General features: G+C 48.6%; 1 protein-coding gene across 6 annotated transcripts in view; it reads right to left on the reverse strand.

The window, feature by feature from the left end:
- CACNA1I (calcium voltage-gated channel subunit alpha1 I) overlaps positions 1-13788 on the reverse strand; it is a 209588-nt gene that overhangs the window by 44111 nt on the left and 151689 nt on the right. For all 6 annotated transcript variants that reach the window (XM_064155219.1, XM_064155216.1, XM_064155218.1 and 3 more), the window contains 2 exons: positions 5400-5706; positions 4206-4609 (listed from right to left, as the gene is read on the reverse strand). In XM_064155219.1, coding sequence (XP_064011289.1) covers positions 4206-4609; positions 5400-5706 — 711 coding nt within the window. The remainder of the gene's footprint in view (positions 1-4205; positions 4610-5399; positions 5707-13788) is intronic.

The raw sequence follows: 13788 nt of genomic DNA on the forward strand, positions 1-13788 counted from the left end.
GAGATTCCTGGGGCAGTTTAGTCTGGAGAAGAGAAAAATGAGAGGAGATCTCATCAGTGTGTACAAGCATCTGAGGGGTGGGTGTCAAGTGGATGGGGTCAAACTCCTTTTGCTGATCAGCAGCAATAAGACAAGGAGCAATGGCTGGAACATAGAAGGTTTCACCTCAACATGAGGAGAAACTTCTTTACAGTGAGGGTGACAGAGCACTGGAGCAGGCTGCCCAGAGAGGTTGTGGAGTCTCCTTCTCTGGAGGCTTTCCAAACCCACCTGGATGCATTCCTGTGCAGACTACCCCAGAGGATCCTGCCCAGGAGTGTTGGACTCAATGATCTCTGGAGGTACCTTCCAACATCTAACATTCTGTGACTCTGTGAATGTTACAAGTAGATGCAAGAGAAGATAAATCAAGTCACTCAGCACTTGTCTCGTTGGCTACTAATGGCAAAGAAGTCCAATAGGCCATTAAAGAAATACATAGAATCATAGAATCAAACATCTTGGAAGAGACCTCCACGACCATCCAGCCCTACCTAGCACCCAGCCCTGTCCAGTCAACCAGACCATGGCACTAAGTGCCTCATCCAGGCTTTGCTTGAACACCTCCAGGGACGGCGACTCCACCACCTCCCTGGGCAGCCCATTCCAATGCCAATCACTCTCTCTGCCAACAACTTCCTCCTAACATCCAGCCTAGACCTCCCCTGGTACAGCTTGAGACTGTGTCCCTTTGTTCTGTTGCTGGCTGCCTGGGAAAAGAGACCAACCCCAGCTGGCTACAGCCTCCCTTCAGGTAGTTGTAGGCAGCAATGAGAAAGGCAGCCTGGAATGTTCAGCTGGGACCAGCCTTTTCACCCTGATGCTGAATAAGGGAGAGAAGCAAGCAGCACCAGATCCTCTCTGAGTAAGCCTCTTAAAAGGATCCTTCTGGACAGCCACAAGCATCTCATATCTTGATTTTCTACACTGGATTTAAAAATAGGCACTTCCAAGTAGAAGCAGATCTGAAGAACTGCAGAAACTATTTCAAGCAGGAGAAAGCTTGAAATGCTGGATTTGAGCTCGTGCAGTGTCCCAGCAGTATCTGAAGGCCTAATACCTAGGATATTACATGGTATAATGCACAGTGATGGATTTGAATAAACTTATCTATTTACAAGATTTTGATAGACCTAAGGATTAAAAATTATTCATAGCAGGGCAGATTGCCCCAAAACGAGTTTATTGCCCTCACAAGAAATATATACAGAGATGGAAAGGTGCCTTAACCACACAAACAAGACAGGACAAGGGGCTGGGTGGATAAGTTGAGGCCAAAATTCCAAGGTGATCTGGATCTGAGTAAAGTGGTTTGAGCTGCTGAGGTTAAGTGTCCCAGCAGAAAAATGCTGTGAAGCCAAGGAAGAATTCTTTCAGTGTGAGGGTGACAGAGCACTGGAATAGGCTGCCCAAGGAGGCTGTGGAGCCTCCCTCTCTGGAGACATTCAAGTACCATCTGGATGCATTCCAGTGTGATCCACTCTAGGTCATCCTGCTCTGGCAGGGGGGCTGGACCAGATGATCTTTAGAAGTCCCTTCCAGCCTCTGCCATTCTGTAATTCTATGATTAAACCCCTGAAGTGCACCAAACAGGTAACTTGAATCTGTGTTGTCCTTTCTGTTGGTCAAGGCTTAGGAATCAAAGAGTGAGATACACATAAGCTCTGCCCACCAGGTTCCTCTGTCTCTCAGCCTGAATGTTAAGCCTGGCTCCTACAGTCTCACTCCTTAGCCTGGTGGCTGATGGATACTTTGACCAGCAGGCCACCTCACTTGCTCCTCACCGTGAACAAGTGGAGCAGCAAGGAGCTGACAGACATGCCCAGGAGTGCTCACACCCATGACACCTTCACATGTCCTCTTGCCCAGCCAGATATGTCCCCAGTGGCTGAGGTTGTGATCTTCTGTGCACCAGAATATAATCTTGAGAGGTCTCATAAACATTAGCTCTAGGCCAGGAGAGATTAATGTGACAAAGCAGCTGAAGCATCAGCAGCTACCTCTGTCACAGGATGGCAGCACCCTGCAAATCCCAGATCTCTGTGGGCAGAGGAGTTTTGCTGGATATCATTCTATGAACATTTGTATCTCTGAGAGGAAAAACAACAGGAAAAAGAAAGGAAGGAGAGAAAAGGAGGGAATGAAGCACCAGTCAGATAACAGGGCTTGAGGGAAACTGAAAGAGAGCAAAGGCAAATGCCTGCATGCTTTTGAGTTAAATGCTGGCTGAAAAAGCCCTGGAATTCAGGCTATGGTCTGAATATTACTTATTAAAATCCTGTGCCAGGCAAAGAGGATTCAGTGTACACTTGTTAAATAAACAGGCTGCACCACTCATGAGCCATTTGGCTGACATCTCTTCCTAGCAGAAACAGCATGCAGGGCCATAAGCTTTTTCTAGCTCCTAACAGATAAAAAGAGATAGCATAACATGAAGGATGTGTCATTAATAACCTGCTACTAGAAACCCCAAGGCTGCAAGCAGCTCCCACTCTGCTGTGGGCTGTACAAACACAGCAGAGGCGGCCTAAAAGGGCTTAAATCTGCACACACAATAGCCAGAACATGAGAGTGAATTCTCTACCTCCAGCTCAAATAGTCATCTGCTAAACTCTTAATTCATGCTGTCTCCAATAAACCAAAATGAACAATGCCTCTCCCTGCTTGGTGCTCACGTCTTTAAAACATCAGTGAGCAGTTTGCAGCTTGTCCTGGGCTTCAACCCTTAGTCATCTCTCTGCTATGTGATAAACTCATGGCTCTTTTAAAATCTGTTTTCATGAGACAACCCCTCCAGTCTCTTCTTCATTCTCCTCTCCCCAAGCTCCTGCCAGTACATTTCTGGTCCTGTAGCATCCAGTGCAGTTTTGCATTCTGGGACCAAATTAAGGTTTCCCATGCTTGTATCAGAAGCTAGCTAGGCTTTGAAAAATTATTTGATGCTTAATATGTGGGTGGGATGCAGACATCTGGGGCTCCAAATACTGGCTCAGACACTGTGTTGCCTCAAAGAAGGAACTTAAGATACTCTTGGTTTCGAAACATCTCCATCCTGATAAAGCACAGGACAATTCTGAGTGCCTTGTTTGAACCAGATTCACTGTCCCTTTGCTGCATGAGACTATGTTTAGGACTAGACTTCACATTGATTCCAAACCTCCAGTGCAGTCAGCATCTCAGCAGTGGAACAATCTCTTACTTTTGTCATCTGGGCAACTGCATGAAGTGAATTGTGGTGACATTTGGACTGGTGGCACAGATCTGAGATGTGAGATGTACAGCATTGACTCCCACACCAAGTGCAGCAGAGCTACCAGCCAGCAATGCAGATGCAAGGTCACCTGAAGCTGGCTCTGCACATCACAGAGCAGACACAACCCCTGCTTATAAAGCCAGGGCACACAATCTTTCTCTATGTCACAAGTCTGTCATTAGGATAAAGAGCACTGCTGACTCAGAGCTGCCTGCAAACTACTGGCGTGAAAGTCAAACCTGTGCCCACTCCTGCTGCTTATGTCTGTCCTATCTATCACTTCTTGCTGTCGCAGCAAAGGAAAGGCTCAAGCCTTCCAAGCCCCCCAGTGACTGAAGATAGGAGGTGGTGCCTTCCCTAGCCTTTTTGTATAGCCAGACTATGCTCAGGCATCTCTTAATTAAGCTGGAAGGGCTACCAAGCTGATGGATTTGAATTGAGATGCTGGTGAAGTAACTGTGACATCCCCAGAGGGCACATTAAATTAACCAAATAGGCTAAGGATTCTGGAAGCTAATGAAGAGAGAAATGAGTGAGAGAGAGAGAGGGATGAGGAAGATGGAAGACACAGGGTGGAAGAGAGAGAAACAGATGAAAAAAGAAGACAGAATGAAAAAGAAAGAACAGAAGAATAAATGTAAGCAAGGAGGAGTAAAAGAGAGTGACTGGAAAGAGGTGAGAGGAAAACACATGACACAGTGGAAGTGATTAAGTGCAGGAATAAGGAAGAAAAGACCCTGCAAGACACTTAGGCTTTCTCCAAAGCCGTGCTGGAACCATCTGTGCTGTGGCCTGGGGTCCAAACTGCTCAATCTCTGCCTCCACTGAGTTGCATCAACTGCTTAGTGAGGCTGTAAGCAGGAGCAGGACTCGCCAGTGCCTGCTGCTCATGCTGTGCCTCCAGGAGCCTTACCTGCTCGTGGTGCTCGATGCCCATGCTGATGGTGTTCACCAGGATTGCAATCATGATCCCGCGGTTGAAGTATTTGCTGTCCACAATCCCTCGAAGCTTGACCCTCACTTCTTGCCACATGTCACTGCAAAGCTTCAGCCGTCCACTGCCTTCCACCTCCTCCTCCTCTTTCTCAAGACCTGAGGCACCATGGTCCTCTCTGCTGCCTTCTCCTTCCTCTTCACTGGCTCCTCCATCTTCCCGATCTGAGCCAGTGCTATCCAGGGCAGAGAGCCTTCGGGATGCTTTGTGCTGCCCACTCTGACATCGGGGGCAGTTGGTGGGGTCAGAGGTTGCAGTTACAGCAATGGGCTGGACCATGCCCTGAAGAGGGCAGTCAAGAGAGTTGTGTTGCTGGCAAAGCCCTGTGGACAGAAAAGATCATGCTTAACAGGGAAAGTTTTGAAAGAGACATTCAAACTGAGCACCTGCTTGGCGTTGGGGTACTTAGACAGAGGGCTTTTTAGCTGTGAGGATGACTAAACAGTAGTGCATCATCACAAGGCCAGCAATAAAAGCCATTGCTGTTGGGGGCTTTATACTGACTGGCTGTGTCACCAAAAGGCACAGTGCTGTTCAGCTGCCAGTGATTAGGCTCAAAGAGGGTTTACATCCATCGGAGGAGGAACTGTTTTGTCTGATGCAGGAATCACAGCTTGAGACTCAGTAGCCTGTGTGAAGTGGGAACCGCCAGAAAAAAACACATCACAAGGGCTGCATTTGGCACACTGCTGGCTCATCTTCAGCTACTATCTACCAGTACCCCCAGGTCCCTTTCCTCCTGGCTGCTTCCGATGGCTTCCAGGCTGCAGCCCACTTCAATCCTTAGTCCCACTTTCTCACATTCCCCTAGTACTTATCTCTCTTAGGCTCCTACCGTTCCCCTGCTATACCAGACCTGGAGCCCTTCACAGGCTTAGGTCAGTGTTGTTCTAGTATGGTTTGTGGGTTTCAGACTTGAGTTTCCTGAGTTCCCTGCTGGCCATGCCTGGTTCGTTGCAGCTCTTGCTGGCCTGGTGCACTGGCCATGGCCACACGCTGAACACCCAATGCCAGTTCTAATTCTCTGCTTTGCAGGCACAGGCCCCTTGGCAAGCCAGCACGCAGGGATGCTCCCAGTGACTCTCTACTGGCATCTCCCCCAGCAATCCTTACTGTAGTGCCTCTGGCTTTTCCTGCTCCTGCCCAGCTTGGCAGCGCTGGGCTGCACGTGGCCCTGGCGCCGGCTCTGTATGCTGTTGTAGAGCCCCAGGGTGCGGCGCTTGGCTTTGCGGATGATGTGGCAGATGTACTGGAAGATCTCCTCGTAGCAGTCTCCTGGCTCCATGTAGCTGGCGACAGTGCTGGAGGAGAGGTACCGCGCCCGCTGCTCCTGCATCAGCTGGTGCTCTCGCTGCTTGGTCTCTGAGAACTGTGTGGCAATGACCACCAGGCACAGGTTAATCATGAAGAAGGAGCCAACCTGGACACAAAGGAGAGGAAGGGACACTCAGTGTCAGGCAGAGGAAGGATGCGCAGGAGGGGGAAAGGGTAAAGAGGAGGAGAAAAGCGACTGTAGGTAGACTAAGGAACAGGAACCAGTCTGCATATGAAGATGACAAGGGAGGTTATTCTTCCCCTGTACTCAACACTGGTCAGGCCACACCTTGAGTACTGTGTCCAGTTCTGGGCCCCTCAATTCAAGAAAGATGTTGAGGTGCTGGAACATGTCCAGAGAAGGGCAACAAAGCTGGTGAGGGGCCTGGAGCACAAATCTTATGAGGAGAGGCTGAGGGAGCTGGGCCTGTTTAGCCTGGAGAAGAGGAGGCTCAGGGGTGATCTCATTGCTGTCTACAACTACCTGAAGGGAGGCTGTAGCCAGGTGGGGTTGGTCTCTTCTCTCAGGCAGCCAGCAACAGAACAAGGGGACACAGTCTCAAGTTGTGCCGGGGGAGGTCTAGGCTGGATGTTAGGAGGAAGTTTTTGCCAGAGAGAGTGATTGGCATTGGAATGGGCTGCCCGGGGAGGTGGGGCACCTCAACATCTCTCTTGAATTGAGGGGCCCAGAACTGGACACAGCACTCAAGGTGTGGCCTGACCAGTGTTGAGTACAGGGGCAGAATAACCTCCCTCATCCTACTGGCCACACCATTCCTGATGCAGGCCAGGATGCCATTGGCTCTCTTGGCCACCTGGGCACACTGCTGACTCATCTTCAGCTACTATCTACCAGTACCCCCAGGTCCCTTTCTTCCTGGCTGCTCTCAGCCACTCTGTCCCCAGCCTGTAGCACTGCTTGGGGTTGTTGTGGCCAAAGTGCAGATCCCTGCACTTAGCCTTGTTCAATCTCATCCCATTGGCCTCTGCCCACCCATCCAGCCTGTCTAGGTCCCTCTGCAGGGCTCTCCTACCTTCCAACAGATAAACACCTGCTCCTAGCTTGGTGTCATGCTCCTAGCAAGCTGTCATATTGCCTTGCTCACTAATTGCTTTATCAGTAGTCCCTCTCAGTGCTGCCTCTGGGCAGTGAAACGTTGTCTATTTCAATTCCCACAATAATTCACTGTTGTTTATGGTCTTTGGCTCTCGGAGGCCATGTCAAGATTTCTGGACTATCTTATTTGTTTCTCTTGTTTACACTTTAATTCACCATACAGTGTGATGGCACTTTGCTGAAATGAATGAGCTCTTGAGATCAAAGAGGAGTTTACAGAAACTATTGACTTTGAGATGTACACTAAACAGTCTGGTAAAAGAGTTCTTCCTTAAATCATTTCTCTTCTTTCGATACCAGACATACTAGATTAGCTCTTACTGTCCTCCAGCCTAGCTAGGCTTTCCAAGTCAAACACAAAACTAAACATAACCCCCATTTTCACAAACCAAACACTCGAGTTTTTCACAAACAAAACACTCAAGTTTTTCCTCTCTGCCTGCAGAAGCCAGAAAGCCTATCAGGCTTATTTTACACCCCCATGTATCTCTTTTAAACTTCCTTTGCCTGGCTTTTCCTATCTGTTAAAATGAAGCAGTTTTTTCTCTGTACTGAGAGATCTGAAGGTAAAAATCTGACTTCCAGTGTTACATATTGTGAAATTACAGATTAATCATTACACTTTCATTGCAGTGTTCATTACACTTAGAATAAAACCTGGGCTTCCATATGATGAGAATTTAATACATAACAGGGCTGATAACCACGTTCAAAATCATTCTCAAAGGCTGTGATGCTTTGATTGCTGCCTACTTCCCACAGAGCTGCAAAGTGGAGACACAGCACTGATAAAATGTGGAGTCTGATCTCTGATCAAGGACCACGAGTCTGCACTGCTCTGAAATGGACTGGAGGGTAGCCCCTAGGGGGAGAGGAAGCACCAGGTCACTACTTCTGGACTAGAGAGCATCCCTGTTAAGGGATATCCTCACACCATGCTCCTCCAGTATAAGCCCACACAGGATCCAGTTTCATCTCCCTGCAAACAGCAGGCAAACAGCTCCGACACACAGCTAGATCCAGTCCTGCTCTTACCTTCATGTAACCCTTCTAGCAAAGGGGAGAGGGCAAGCAAAGCCCCACATGTAGAAAAGATGCATTCTTTTCAGGAAGCACCCGAGTTTGTTTTGCCTATACAAGCATCCTTCCCCTCACTGCACAGCCCTTGCCACTCCTCCCCACCAGCTTGCTCCTTTGATTGTCCCCTTCTCTTGCACACAGAGGCCCAGCCACTACTTCTGGAGGCTTAATACAATGGCTCTCAGTATTCCAAACAGGAAGTGTCCTTCAATAAGCTTCTGAAACATGAATCACAGAATCAGAGAATGTCAGGGGCTGCAAGGGACCTCAAAAGATCATCTAGTCAGGGCAAGGGAGGGGATTCTCCCCCTTTACTCTGCTCTCTGGAGACCCCACCTGGAGTACTGTGTACAGTTCTGGAGCCCCCAACACAAGAGGGACATGGAACTGTTGGAGGGAGTCCAGAGGAGGCCACGAAGATGCTCAGAGGGCTGCAGCAGCTCTGCTATGAGGACAGGCTGCGAGTGTTGGGGCTCTGCAGCCTGGAGAAGAGAAGGCTTCAAGACCTTATATTAGCCTTCCAGTATCTGAAGGGAGCCTACAGGAAGGCTGGGAAGGGACTATTTACAAGGTCTTGTAACGACAGGACAAGGGGTAATGGGTTTAAACTGGCAGAGGGGAGATTCAAACTAGATGTTAGGAAGAAGTTCTTTGCAGTGAGGGTGGTGAGACACTGGCACAGGCTGCCCAGGGAGGCTGTGGATGCTTCCTCCCTGGAGGTGTTTAAGGCCAGGTTGGATGAGGTCTTGAGCAACCTGTTCTAGTGGGAGGTGTCCCTGCCTATGGCAGGGGGTTGGAACTGGATGATCCTTGAGGTCCCTTCCAACCTAGACCACTCTATGATCCTAGTCCAGCCTCCCTGCCAGAGCAGGATCACCTATAGCCGATCACACAGGAATGTGTCCAGGAGGGTTTTGAATATCTCTAGAGAGGGAGATTCCACAAGTCCCCTGGGCAGCCTGTTCCAGTGTTCTGTCACCCTCACAGGGAAAAAATTCCTCCTCACATTTAAATGAAACCTCCTATGGCTCAGTCTCCAACCGCCACCCCCTGTCCTGTCAGTGCAAGGACAACAAATAATCTTAAAATAAAGACTTTATTTCCCTCTTCTCAGCACTCTTCAAAGTTGTTCTAATTCTGTTTCCCTTCATCATCAAACCCTTCTCTTCCCATTCCTCCCTCCCATATATCAGCCTATTTTCCCTTCAGCTTCTGTATGTGGCCTTGAAAATGGTAATGATGCCACATTTGGATTCCTTCACCTTCCCCCATGATTTTCCCTATCCCATGATGTCTTGAATGTTTTCACTGATGAGAATACAACTGGGAATCCAAACTCTTCTCCAATGGACTTTCCTTAGCATCACATGACATTCACTCAGGCTTGCCCTTGCATTGAATTATTAAGGCTGGAAAAGACCTTTAAGATCATTGAGTCCAACTATAACCCAAGTTCCACAACTACTGAGCTAGCAACAGAACAAGAGGATACAGCCTTGAGCTGTGCCAGGGGAGGTTTAGGCTGGATGTTAGGAAGAAATTCTTTGCAGAAAGAGTGATTGGCCATGGAATGGGCTGCCCAGGGAGGTGGTGGAGTTTCTGTTCCCAGAAGTGTTTTTAAAAAAGAGTGGACGTGGCACTCAGTGCCACAGTTTAGTCAATCAGATGGTGTCGGGTGATAGGTTGGACTTGATGATCTTGAAAGTCTTTTCCAACCTGATCAATTCTGTGATATGCTGAAGCACCACATCCCCACACTTCTGGAACACCTCCAGGAATGGCAACTCCACCACCTTCTTGGGCAGCCTGTTCCACCACTTCACCTCTCTTTCAGTAAAGAACTTTCTCCTAACACCCATTTACGCCCTTCATGTTGCCCTGGGTGGCACAGGATTGGAAGCTGGACAAGAGCTCTGCATGCATTTCTAGAATGCTGACCACAACACTGTTGGGTGTTGTGACTTCCAACAACTTCCCAAACAAGAAGCAATTCAGACCTGAAACACCTTCTCTCTAGGCTACAAGCAGAGGAGCTGAGGGCAACAAGATACCCTTAGCAAGGTCATACTGTCAACCCAAGGTTGAATTGGGAGTGGTGTTCAGTTTGCACATCCTCAAGCCCTGTCCTAACACACATTGTTTGCTGTGATCTCCCACCAGATGATCCAAAAAGGGTGGAGTGAGAGAACTGGATACAATAGCTAACTCCCAATTCTCTCTTAGCTAAGAACATCAAATGGAGAACAAATGAGCTTGTTTAATCCTTGAGACAACAGACAAGTCCATAAACTCTGCTGAGCTTGATGCTGTCTCCCAGCTTGCAGAAGGAGCGGAAGGGTCCCAGATGGCTCATAACTGAGCATCCACCTCAGCTAGCTGAGCAGAGAGAACAAAAATGTCTGATGTGGAGTCAGACAAAGCATCTGACAGAGGCAGAAGGACATATCATTGGTTCAGACCCCTAACACAGGAGTCCCATTCAGCCCTGAGACCAAGCTGTGCTTTAAGCAGACCCTGGCCTTGTCAAGCCCAAGGTTTGGCCCCTGTCTCTACAATATCTAATACAAACTGACTGGTACAGGGCATTCTGATTGACTTGCTCACTATTTTCATTGCCTATTCTTGCCTTCTGAAGTCCACCTGTGCAAGCACAGATCATTTCAAGGAAGCCACAGAGTGCTGCAATGTGAGTGCTGGTCTCATCCACCATATAGATGCTAGTTCAGAAGAGCTATCTCTAGTCCAGAAGCCACACTAGTGGCCAAGTAGTTGAAGAGGTGGCAGAGAGACTGTGGACCTCAAGCAGGAAGACCCAAAGGAAACACTGAGCCAAGAGGTGCAAGCAGTCCTTCCTACACATCACCTCCCTGGTCTCTGGCAAAGGGGGAAGCTATTCACAGTTTGCTGGATACCAGATGGTTCTGCAAGGCCACTTGGAGTATCAGTGCCAACCAGCACTCTTCCCTTCAGGGAAGCACATGCATGCACGAGTCCTAACCAGCTGGAATATGCCCTGATCCTGCCAGATGAGCAGTAGCAGGTAATGCCCCTGCTGACATCTCTGTGTGGGAAGAAGGTATGGATGAAGGCATAGCTCTAAAGAAGAGGCTGTATTCACAGAATCATAGAATCAACCAGGTTGGAAGAGACCTCCAAGATCATCCAGTCCAACCTAGCACCCAGCCCTAGCCAGTCAACTACACCATGGCACTAAGTGCCTCATCCAGGCTTGTCTTGAACACCTCCAGGGATGGCAACTCCACCACCTCCCTGGGCAGCCCATTCCAATGCCAATCACTCTTTCTGGGAAGAACTTACTCCTAACATCCAGTCTAGACCTCCTCTGGCACATCTTGAGACTGTGTCCCCTTGTTCTGTTGCTGGTTGTCTGGAAGAAAAGTCCAACCCCACCTGGCTACAGCCTCCCTTCAAGTAGCTGTAGACAGCAATGAGGTCACCCCTGAGCCTCCTCTTCTCCAGGCTGCACACCCCCAGCTCCCTCAGCTTCTCCTCAGAGGGCTGTGTTCCAACTCCAGAAGAGTAAGTCTGAGCCAAGGCTAAGATATATGTCAAAAGGCAGAGTCAGGGCTTGAAGCATGACTGTTGGCAATCCTGGCTAGAAAGCCAGGCCTTTCAACTGTGGAGAAGGAGGGAAGGATAAAGGCTGAAAGGACTTTGCTTCATGGGACTTGAAGAGGGATTATAATTTCTGCAAGACAACTCAGAAGGAAAGTGGAACCAAGTGACAGCAAGTTCACACTGTGATGTTCCAGGGTGCTGCAAAAGATGCATTACACATGCCAAGAAGGTAGCAGAAACTTTCTTGGTGTAACTCCATCAAAGGCAAAGGAAATATCCCATGCAGGATATGGTTTTTCTGTTCTGAGCAGTCACCAGCATAAATTGAGGTTCATGTTCTTCTGTGTTTGATGGAAATAAACCTACATGGCTCCTGCAAATGAGGAGGGAGTGTCTAGAAATATCAATGACACTGTGCAGTCAAATCTCAGGTGAAGTGTTTAATTGAGGGTTTTCAGCACATGCAAATCCAGAGATTCGGAGCTGGAATTGCTGGGAATCCACACAAGGTGAGCCAGCACTAGAAGAAGAGCTCCACATCAGAACCAGAAGTGTGGTGACAGTATTTAAGTAGCTCGGAGCAAAGGGTGGGGGACAATTTTTGGAACTGGCCCACAGGTGACAGGCATGCCCAGCCCAATGGTTAAATGCTGGCTCCACCATCTTTCCTGGCTCTGAGACAAGGAGTAAAGTCAGAGCTGAGCTGTATGAGTATGGGTGTCCTGACCATGGCTCTGAGACAAGGAGTAAAGCCACAGCTGAGCTGTATGAGTATGGGTGTCCTGACCATGGCTCTGAGACAAGGAGTAAAGTCAGAGCTGAGCTGTACAAGTATGGGTGTCCTGACCATGGCTCTGGGACAAGGAGTAAAGTCAGAGCTGAGCTGTATGAGTATGGGTGTCCTGACCATGGCTCTGAGACAAGGAGTAAAGCCAGAGCTGAGCTGTATGAGTATGGGTGTCCTGACCATGGCTCTGAGACAAGGAGTAAAGTCAGAGCTGAGCTGTATGAGTACAGGTGTCCTGACCATGGCTCTGAGACAAGGAGTAAAGTCAGAGCTGAGCTGTATGAGTATGGGTGTCCTGACCATGGCTCTGAGACAAGGAGTAAAGCCAGAGCTGAGCTGTATGAGTATGGGTGTCCTGACCATGGCTCTGAGACAAGGAGTAAAGCCAGAGCTGAGCTGTATGAGTATGGGTGTCCTGACCATGGCTCTGAGACAAGGAGTAAAGCCAGAGCTGAGCTGTATGAGTATGGGTGTCCTGACCATGCTGCTCAAAATGGAAATGCGAGCAGGGACTACACAACTAGGGCAAAACAAGAGTTATTGTTTTCTGAACTCACAAAAAAGTAGTGGATGTTCAGTTTGCCTTTGGGAGCAGAGCTAGAGGGAACTCTCCCCCTCATCCTCTGCAATCATACCTCTGCAGTGGACACTAACTAGATCACTGGAAGTTCCACAGGAACATAGGAAAAGAGTCTGCACTTTGAGTGGGACAGAGCACTGGGACAGCTGTGCTGAGAGCTTATGGAGTCTCCACCTCTGGAAGCATTCAAAACCTGTCTGGGCATGTTCCTGAGTGATTTACTCTAGCTCTGTCATAGAATCAACCAGGTTGAAAGAGACCTTCAAGATCATCCAGTCCAATCTATCACCCAGTCCTGTCCAAGCTGATCTCCAGACACTCTGTCCCCAGCCTGTAGCACTGCTTGGGGTTGCTGTGGCCAAAGTGTAGAACCCTGCATTTGGCCTTGCTAAATCTCATGCCATTGGCCTCTGCCCACCCATCCAGCCTGTCAAGGTCCCTCTGCAGGCCTGTCCTACTCTCCAACAGATCAACACCTGCTGCTGGCTTGATGTCATCTGCAAACTTACTGATGATGGACTCAATCCCTTCATCCAGATCATCAATAAAGATATTGAATAGGACTGGGCGCAGCACTGGTCCTCTAGCATGGTATCTGGGCTAGATGATCTTCAGAGGTCTCTTTCAACCTCTATCACAGGGCTTAAAAACTGCTCATTAAGTTCTCATCATGGACACACTTCTCTCTTTCCATCCCCACCAACCACAAGTGATCTCACACAGCCACTTTATGCTGGGTTGCTGATGCTTTCAGAGCAGCAGATCCTTTTTGTTCATGGTGTGGAAGTAATTCAGTGTGACAGCCCCTGAATCTGATGAAATCTGAATATCAGACCCAGAATCCAAGAGATGCAGGTGCTGCCAAAACCCATAAAGTACAGCTTAAGAAGGACTCAAGAGTTTAAAACGTGTAAAGAGAGCAAGTAGGAGGACAGATATAGGAACTGTTTTGAGCCTACTGGTTTGGGCAACTGAATTTGAGCTAAGACCTGCAGGTGAGAATGCAGTGATACACCAGGTATGTACATCTCTAGGAGTCAAGCTT

Source organism: Pogoniulus pusillus, chromosome 15 (genome assembly GCF_015220805.1).
Source record: "Pogoniulus pusillus isolate bPogPus1 chromosome 15, bPogPus1.pri, whole genome shotgun sequence".
Taxonomy (NCBI): Eukaryota; Metazoa; Chordata; class Aves; order Piciformes; family Lybiidae; genus Pogoniulus; species Pogoniulus pusillus.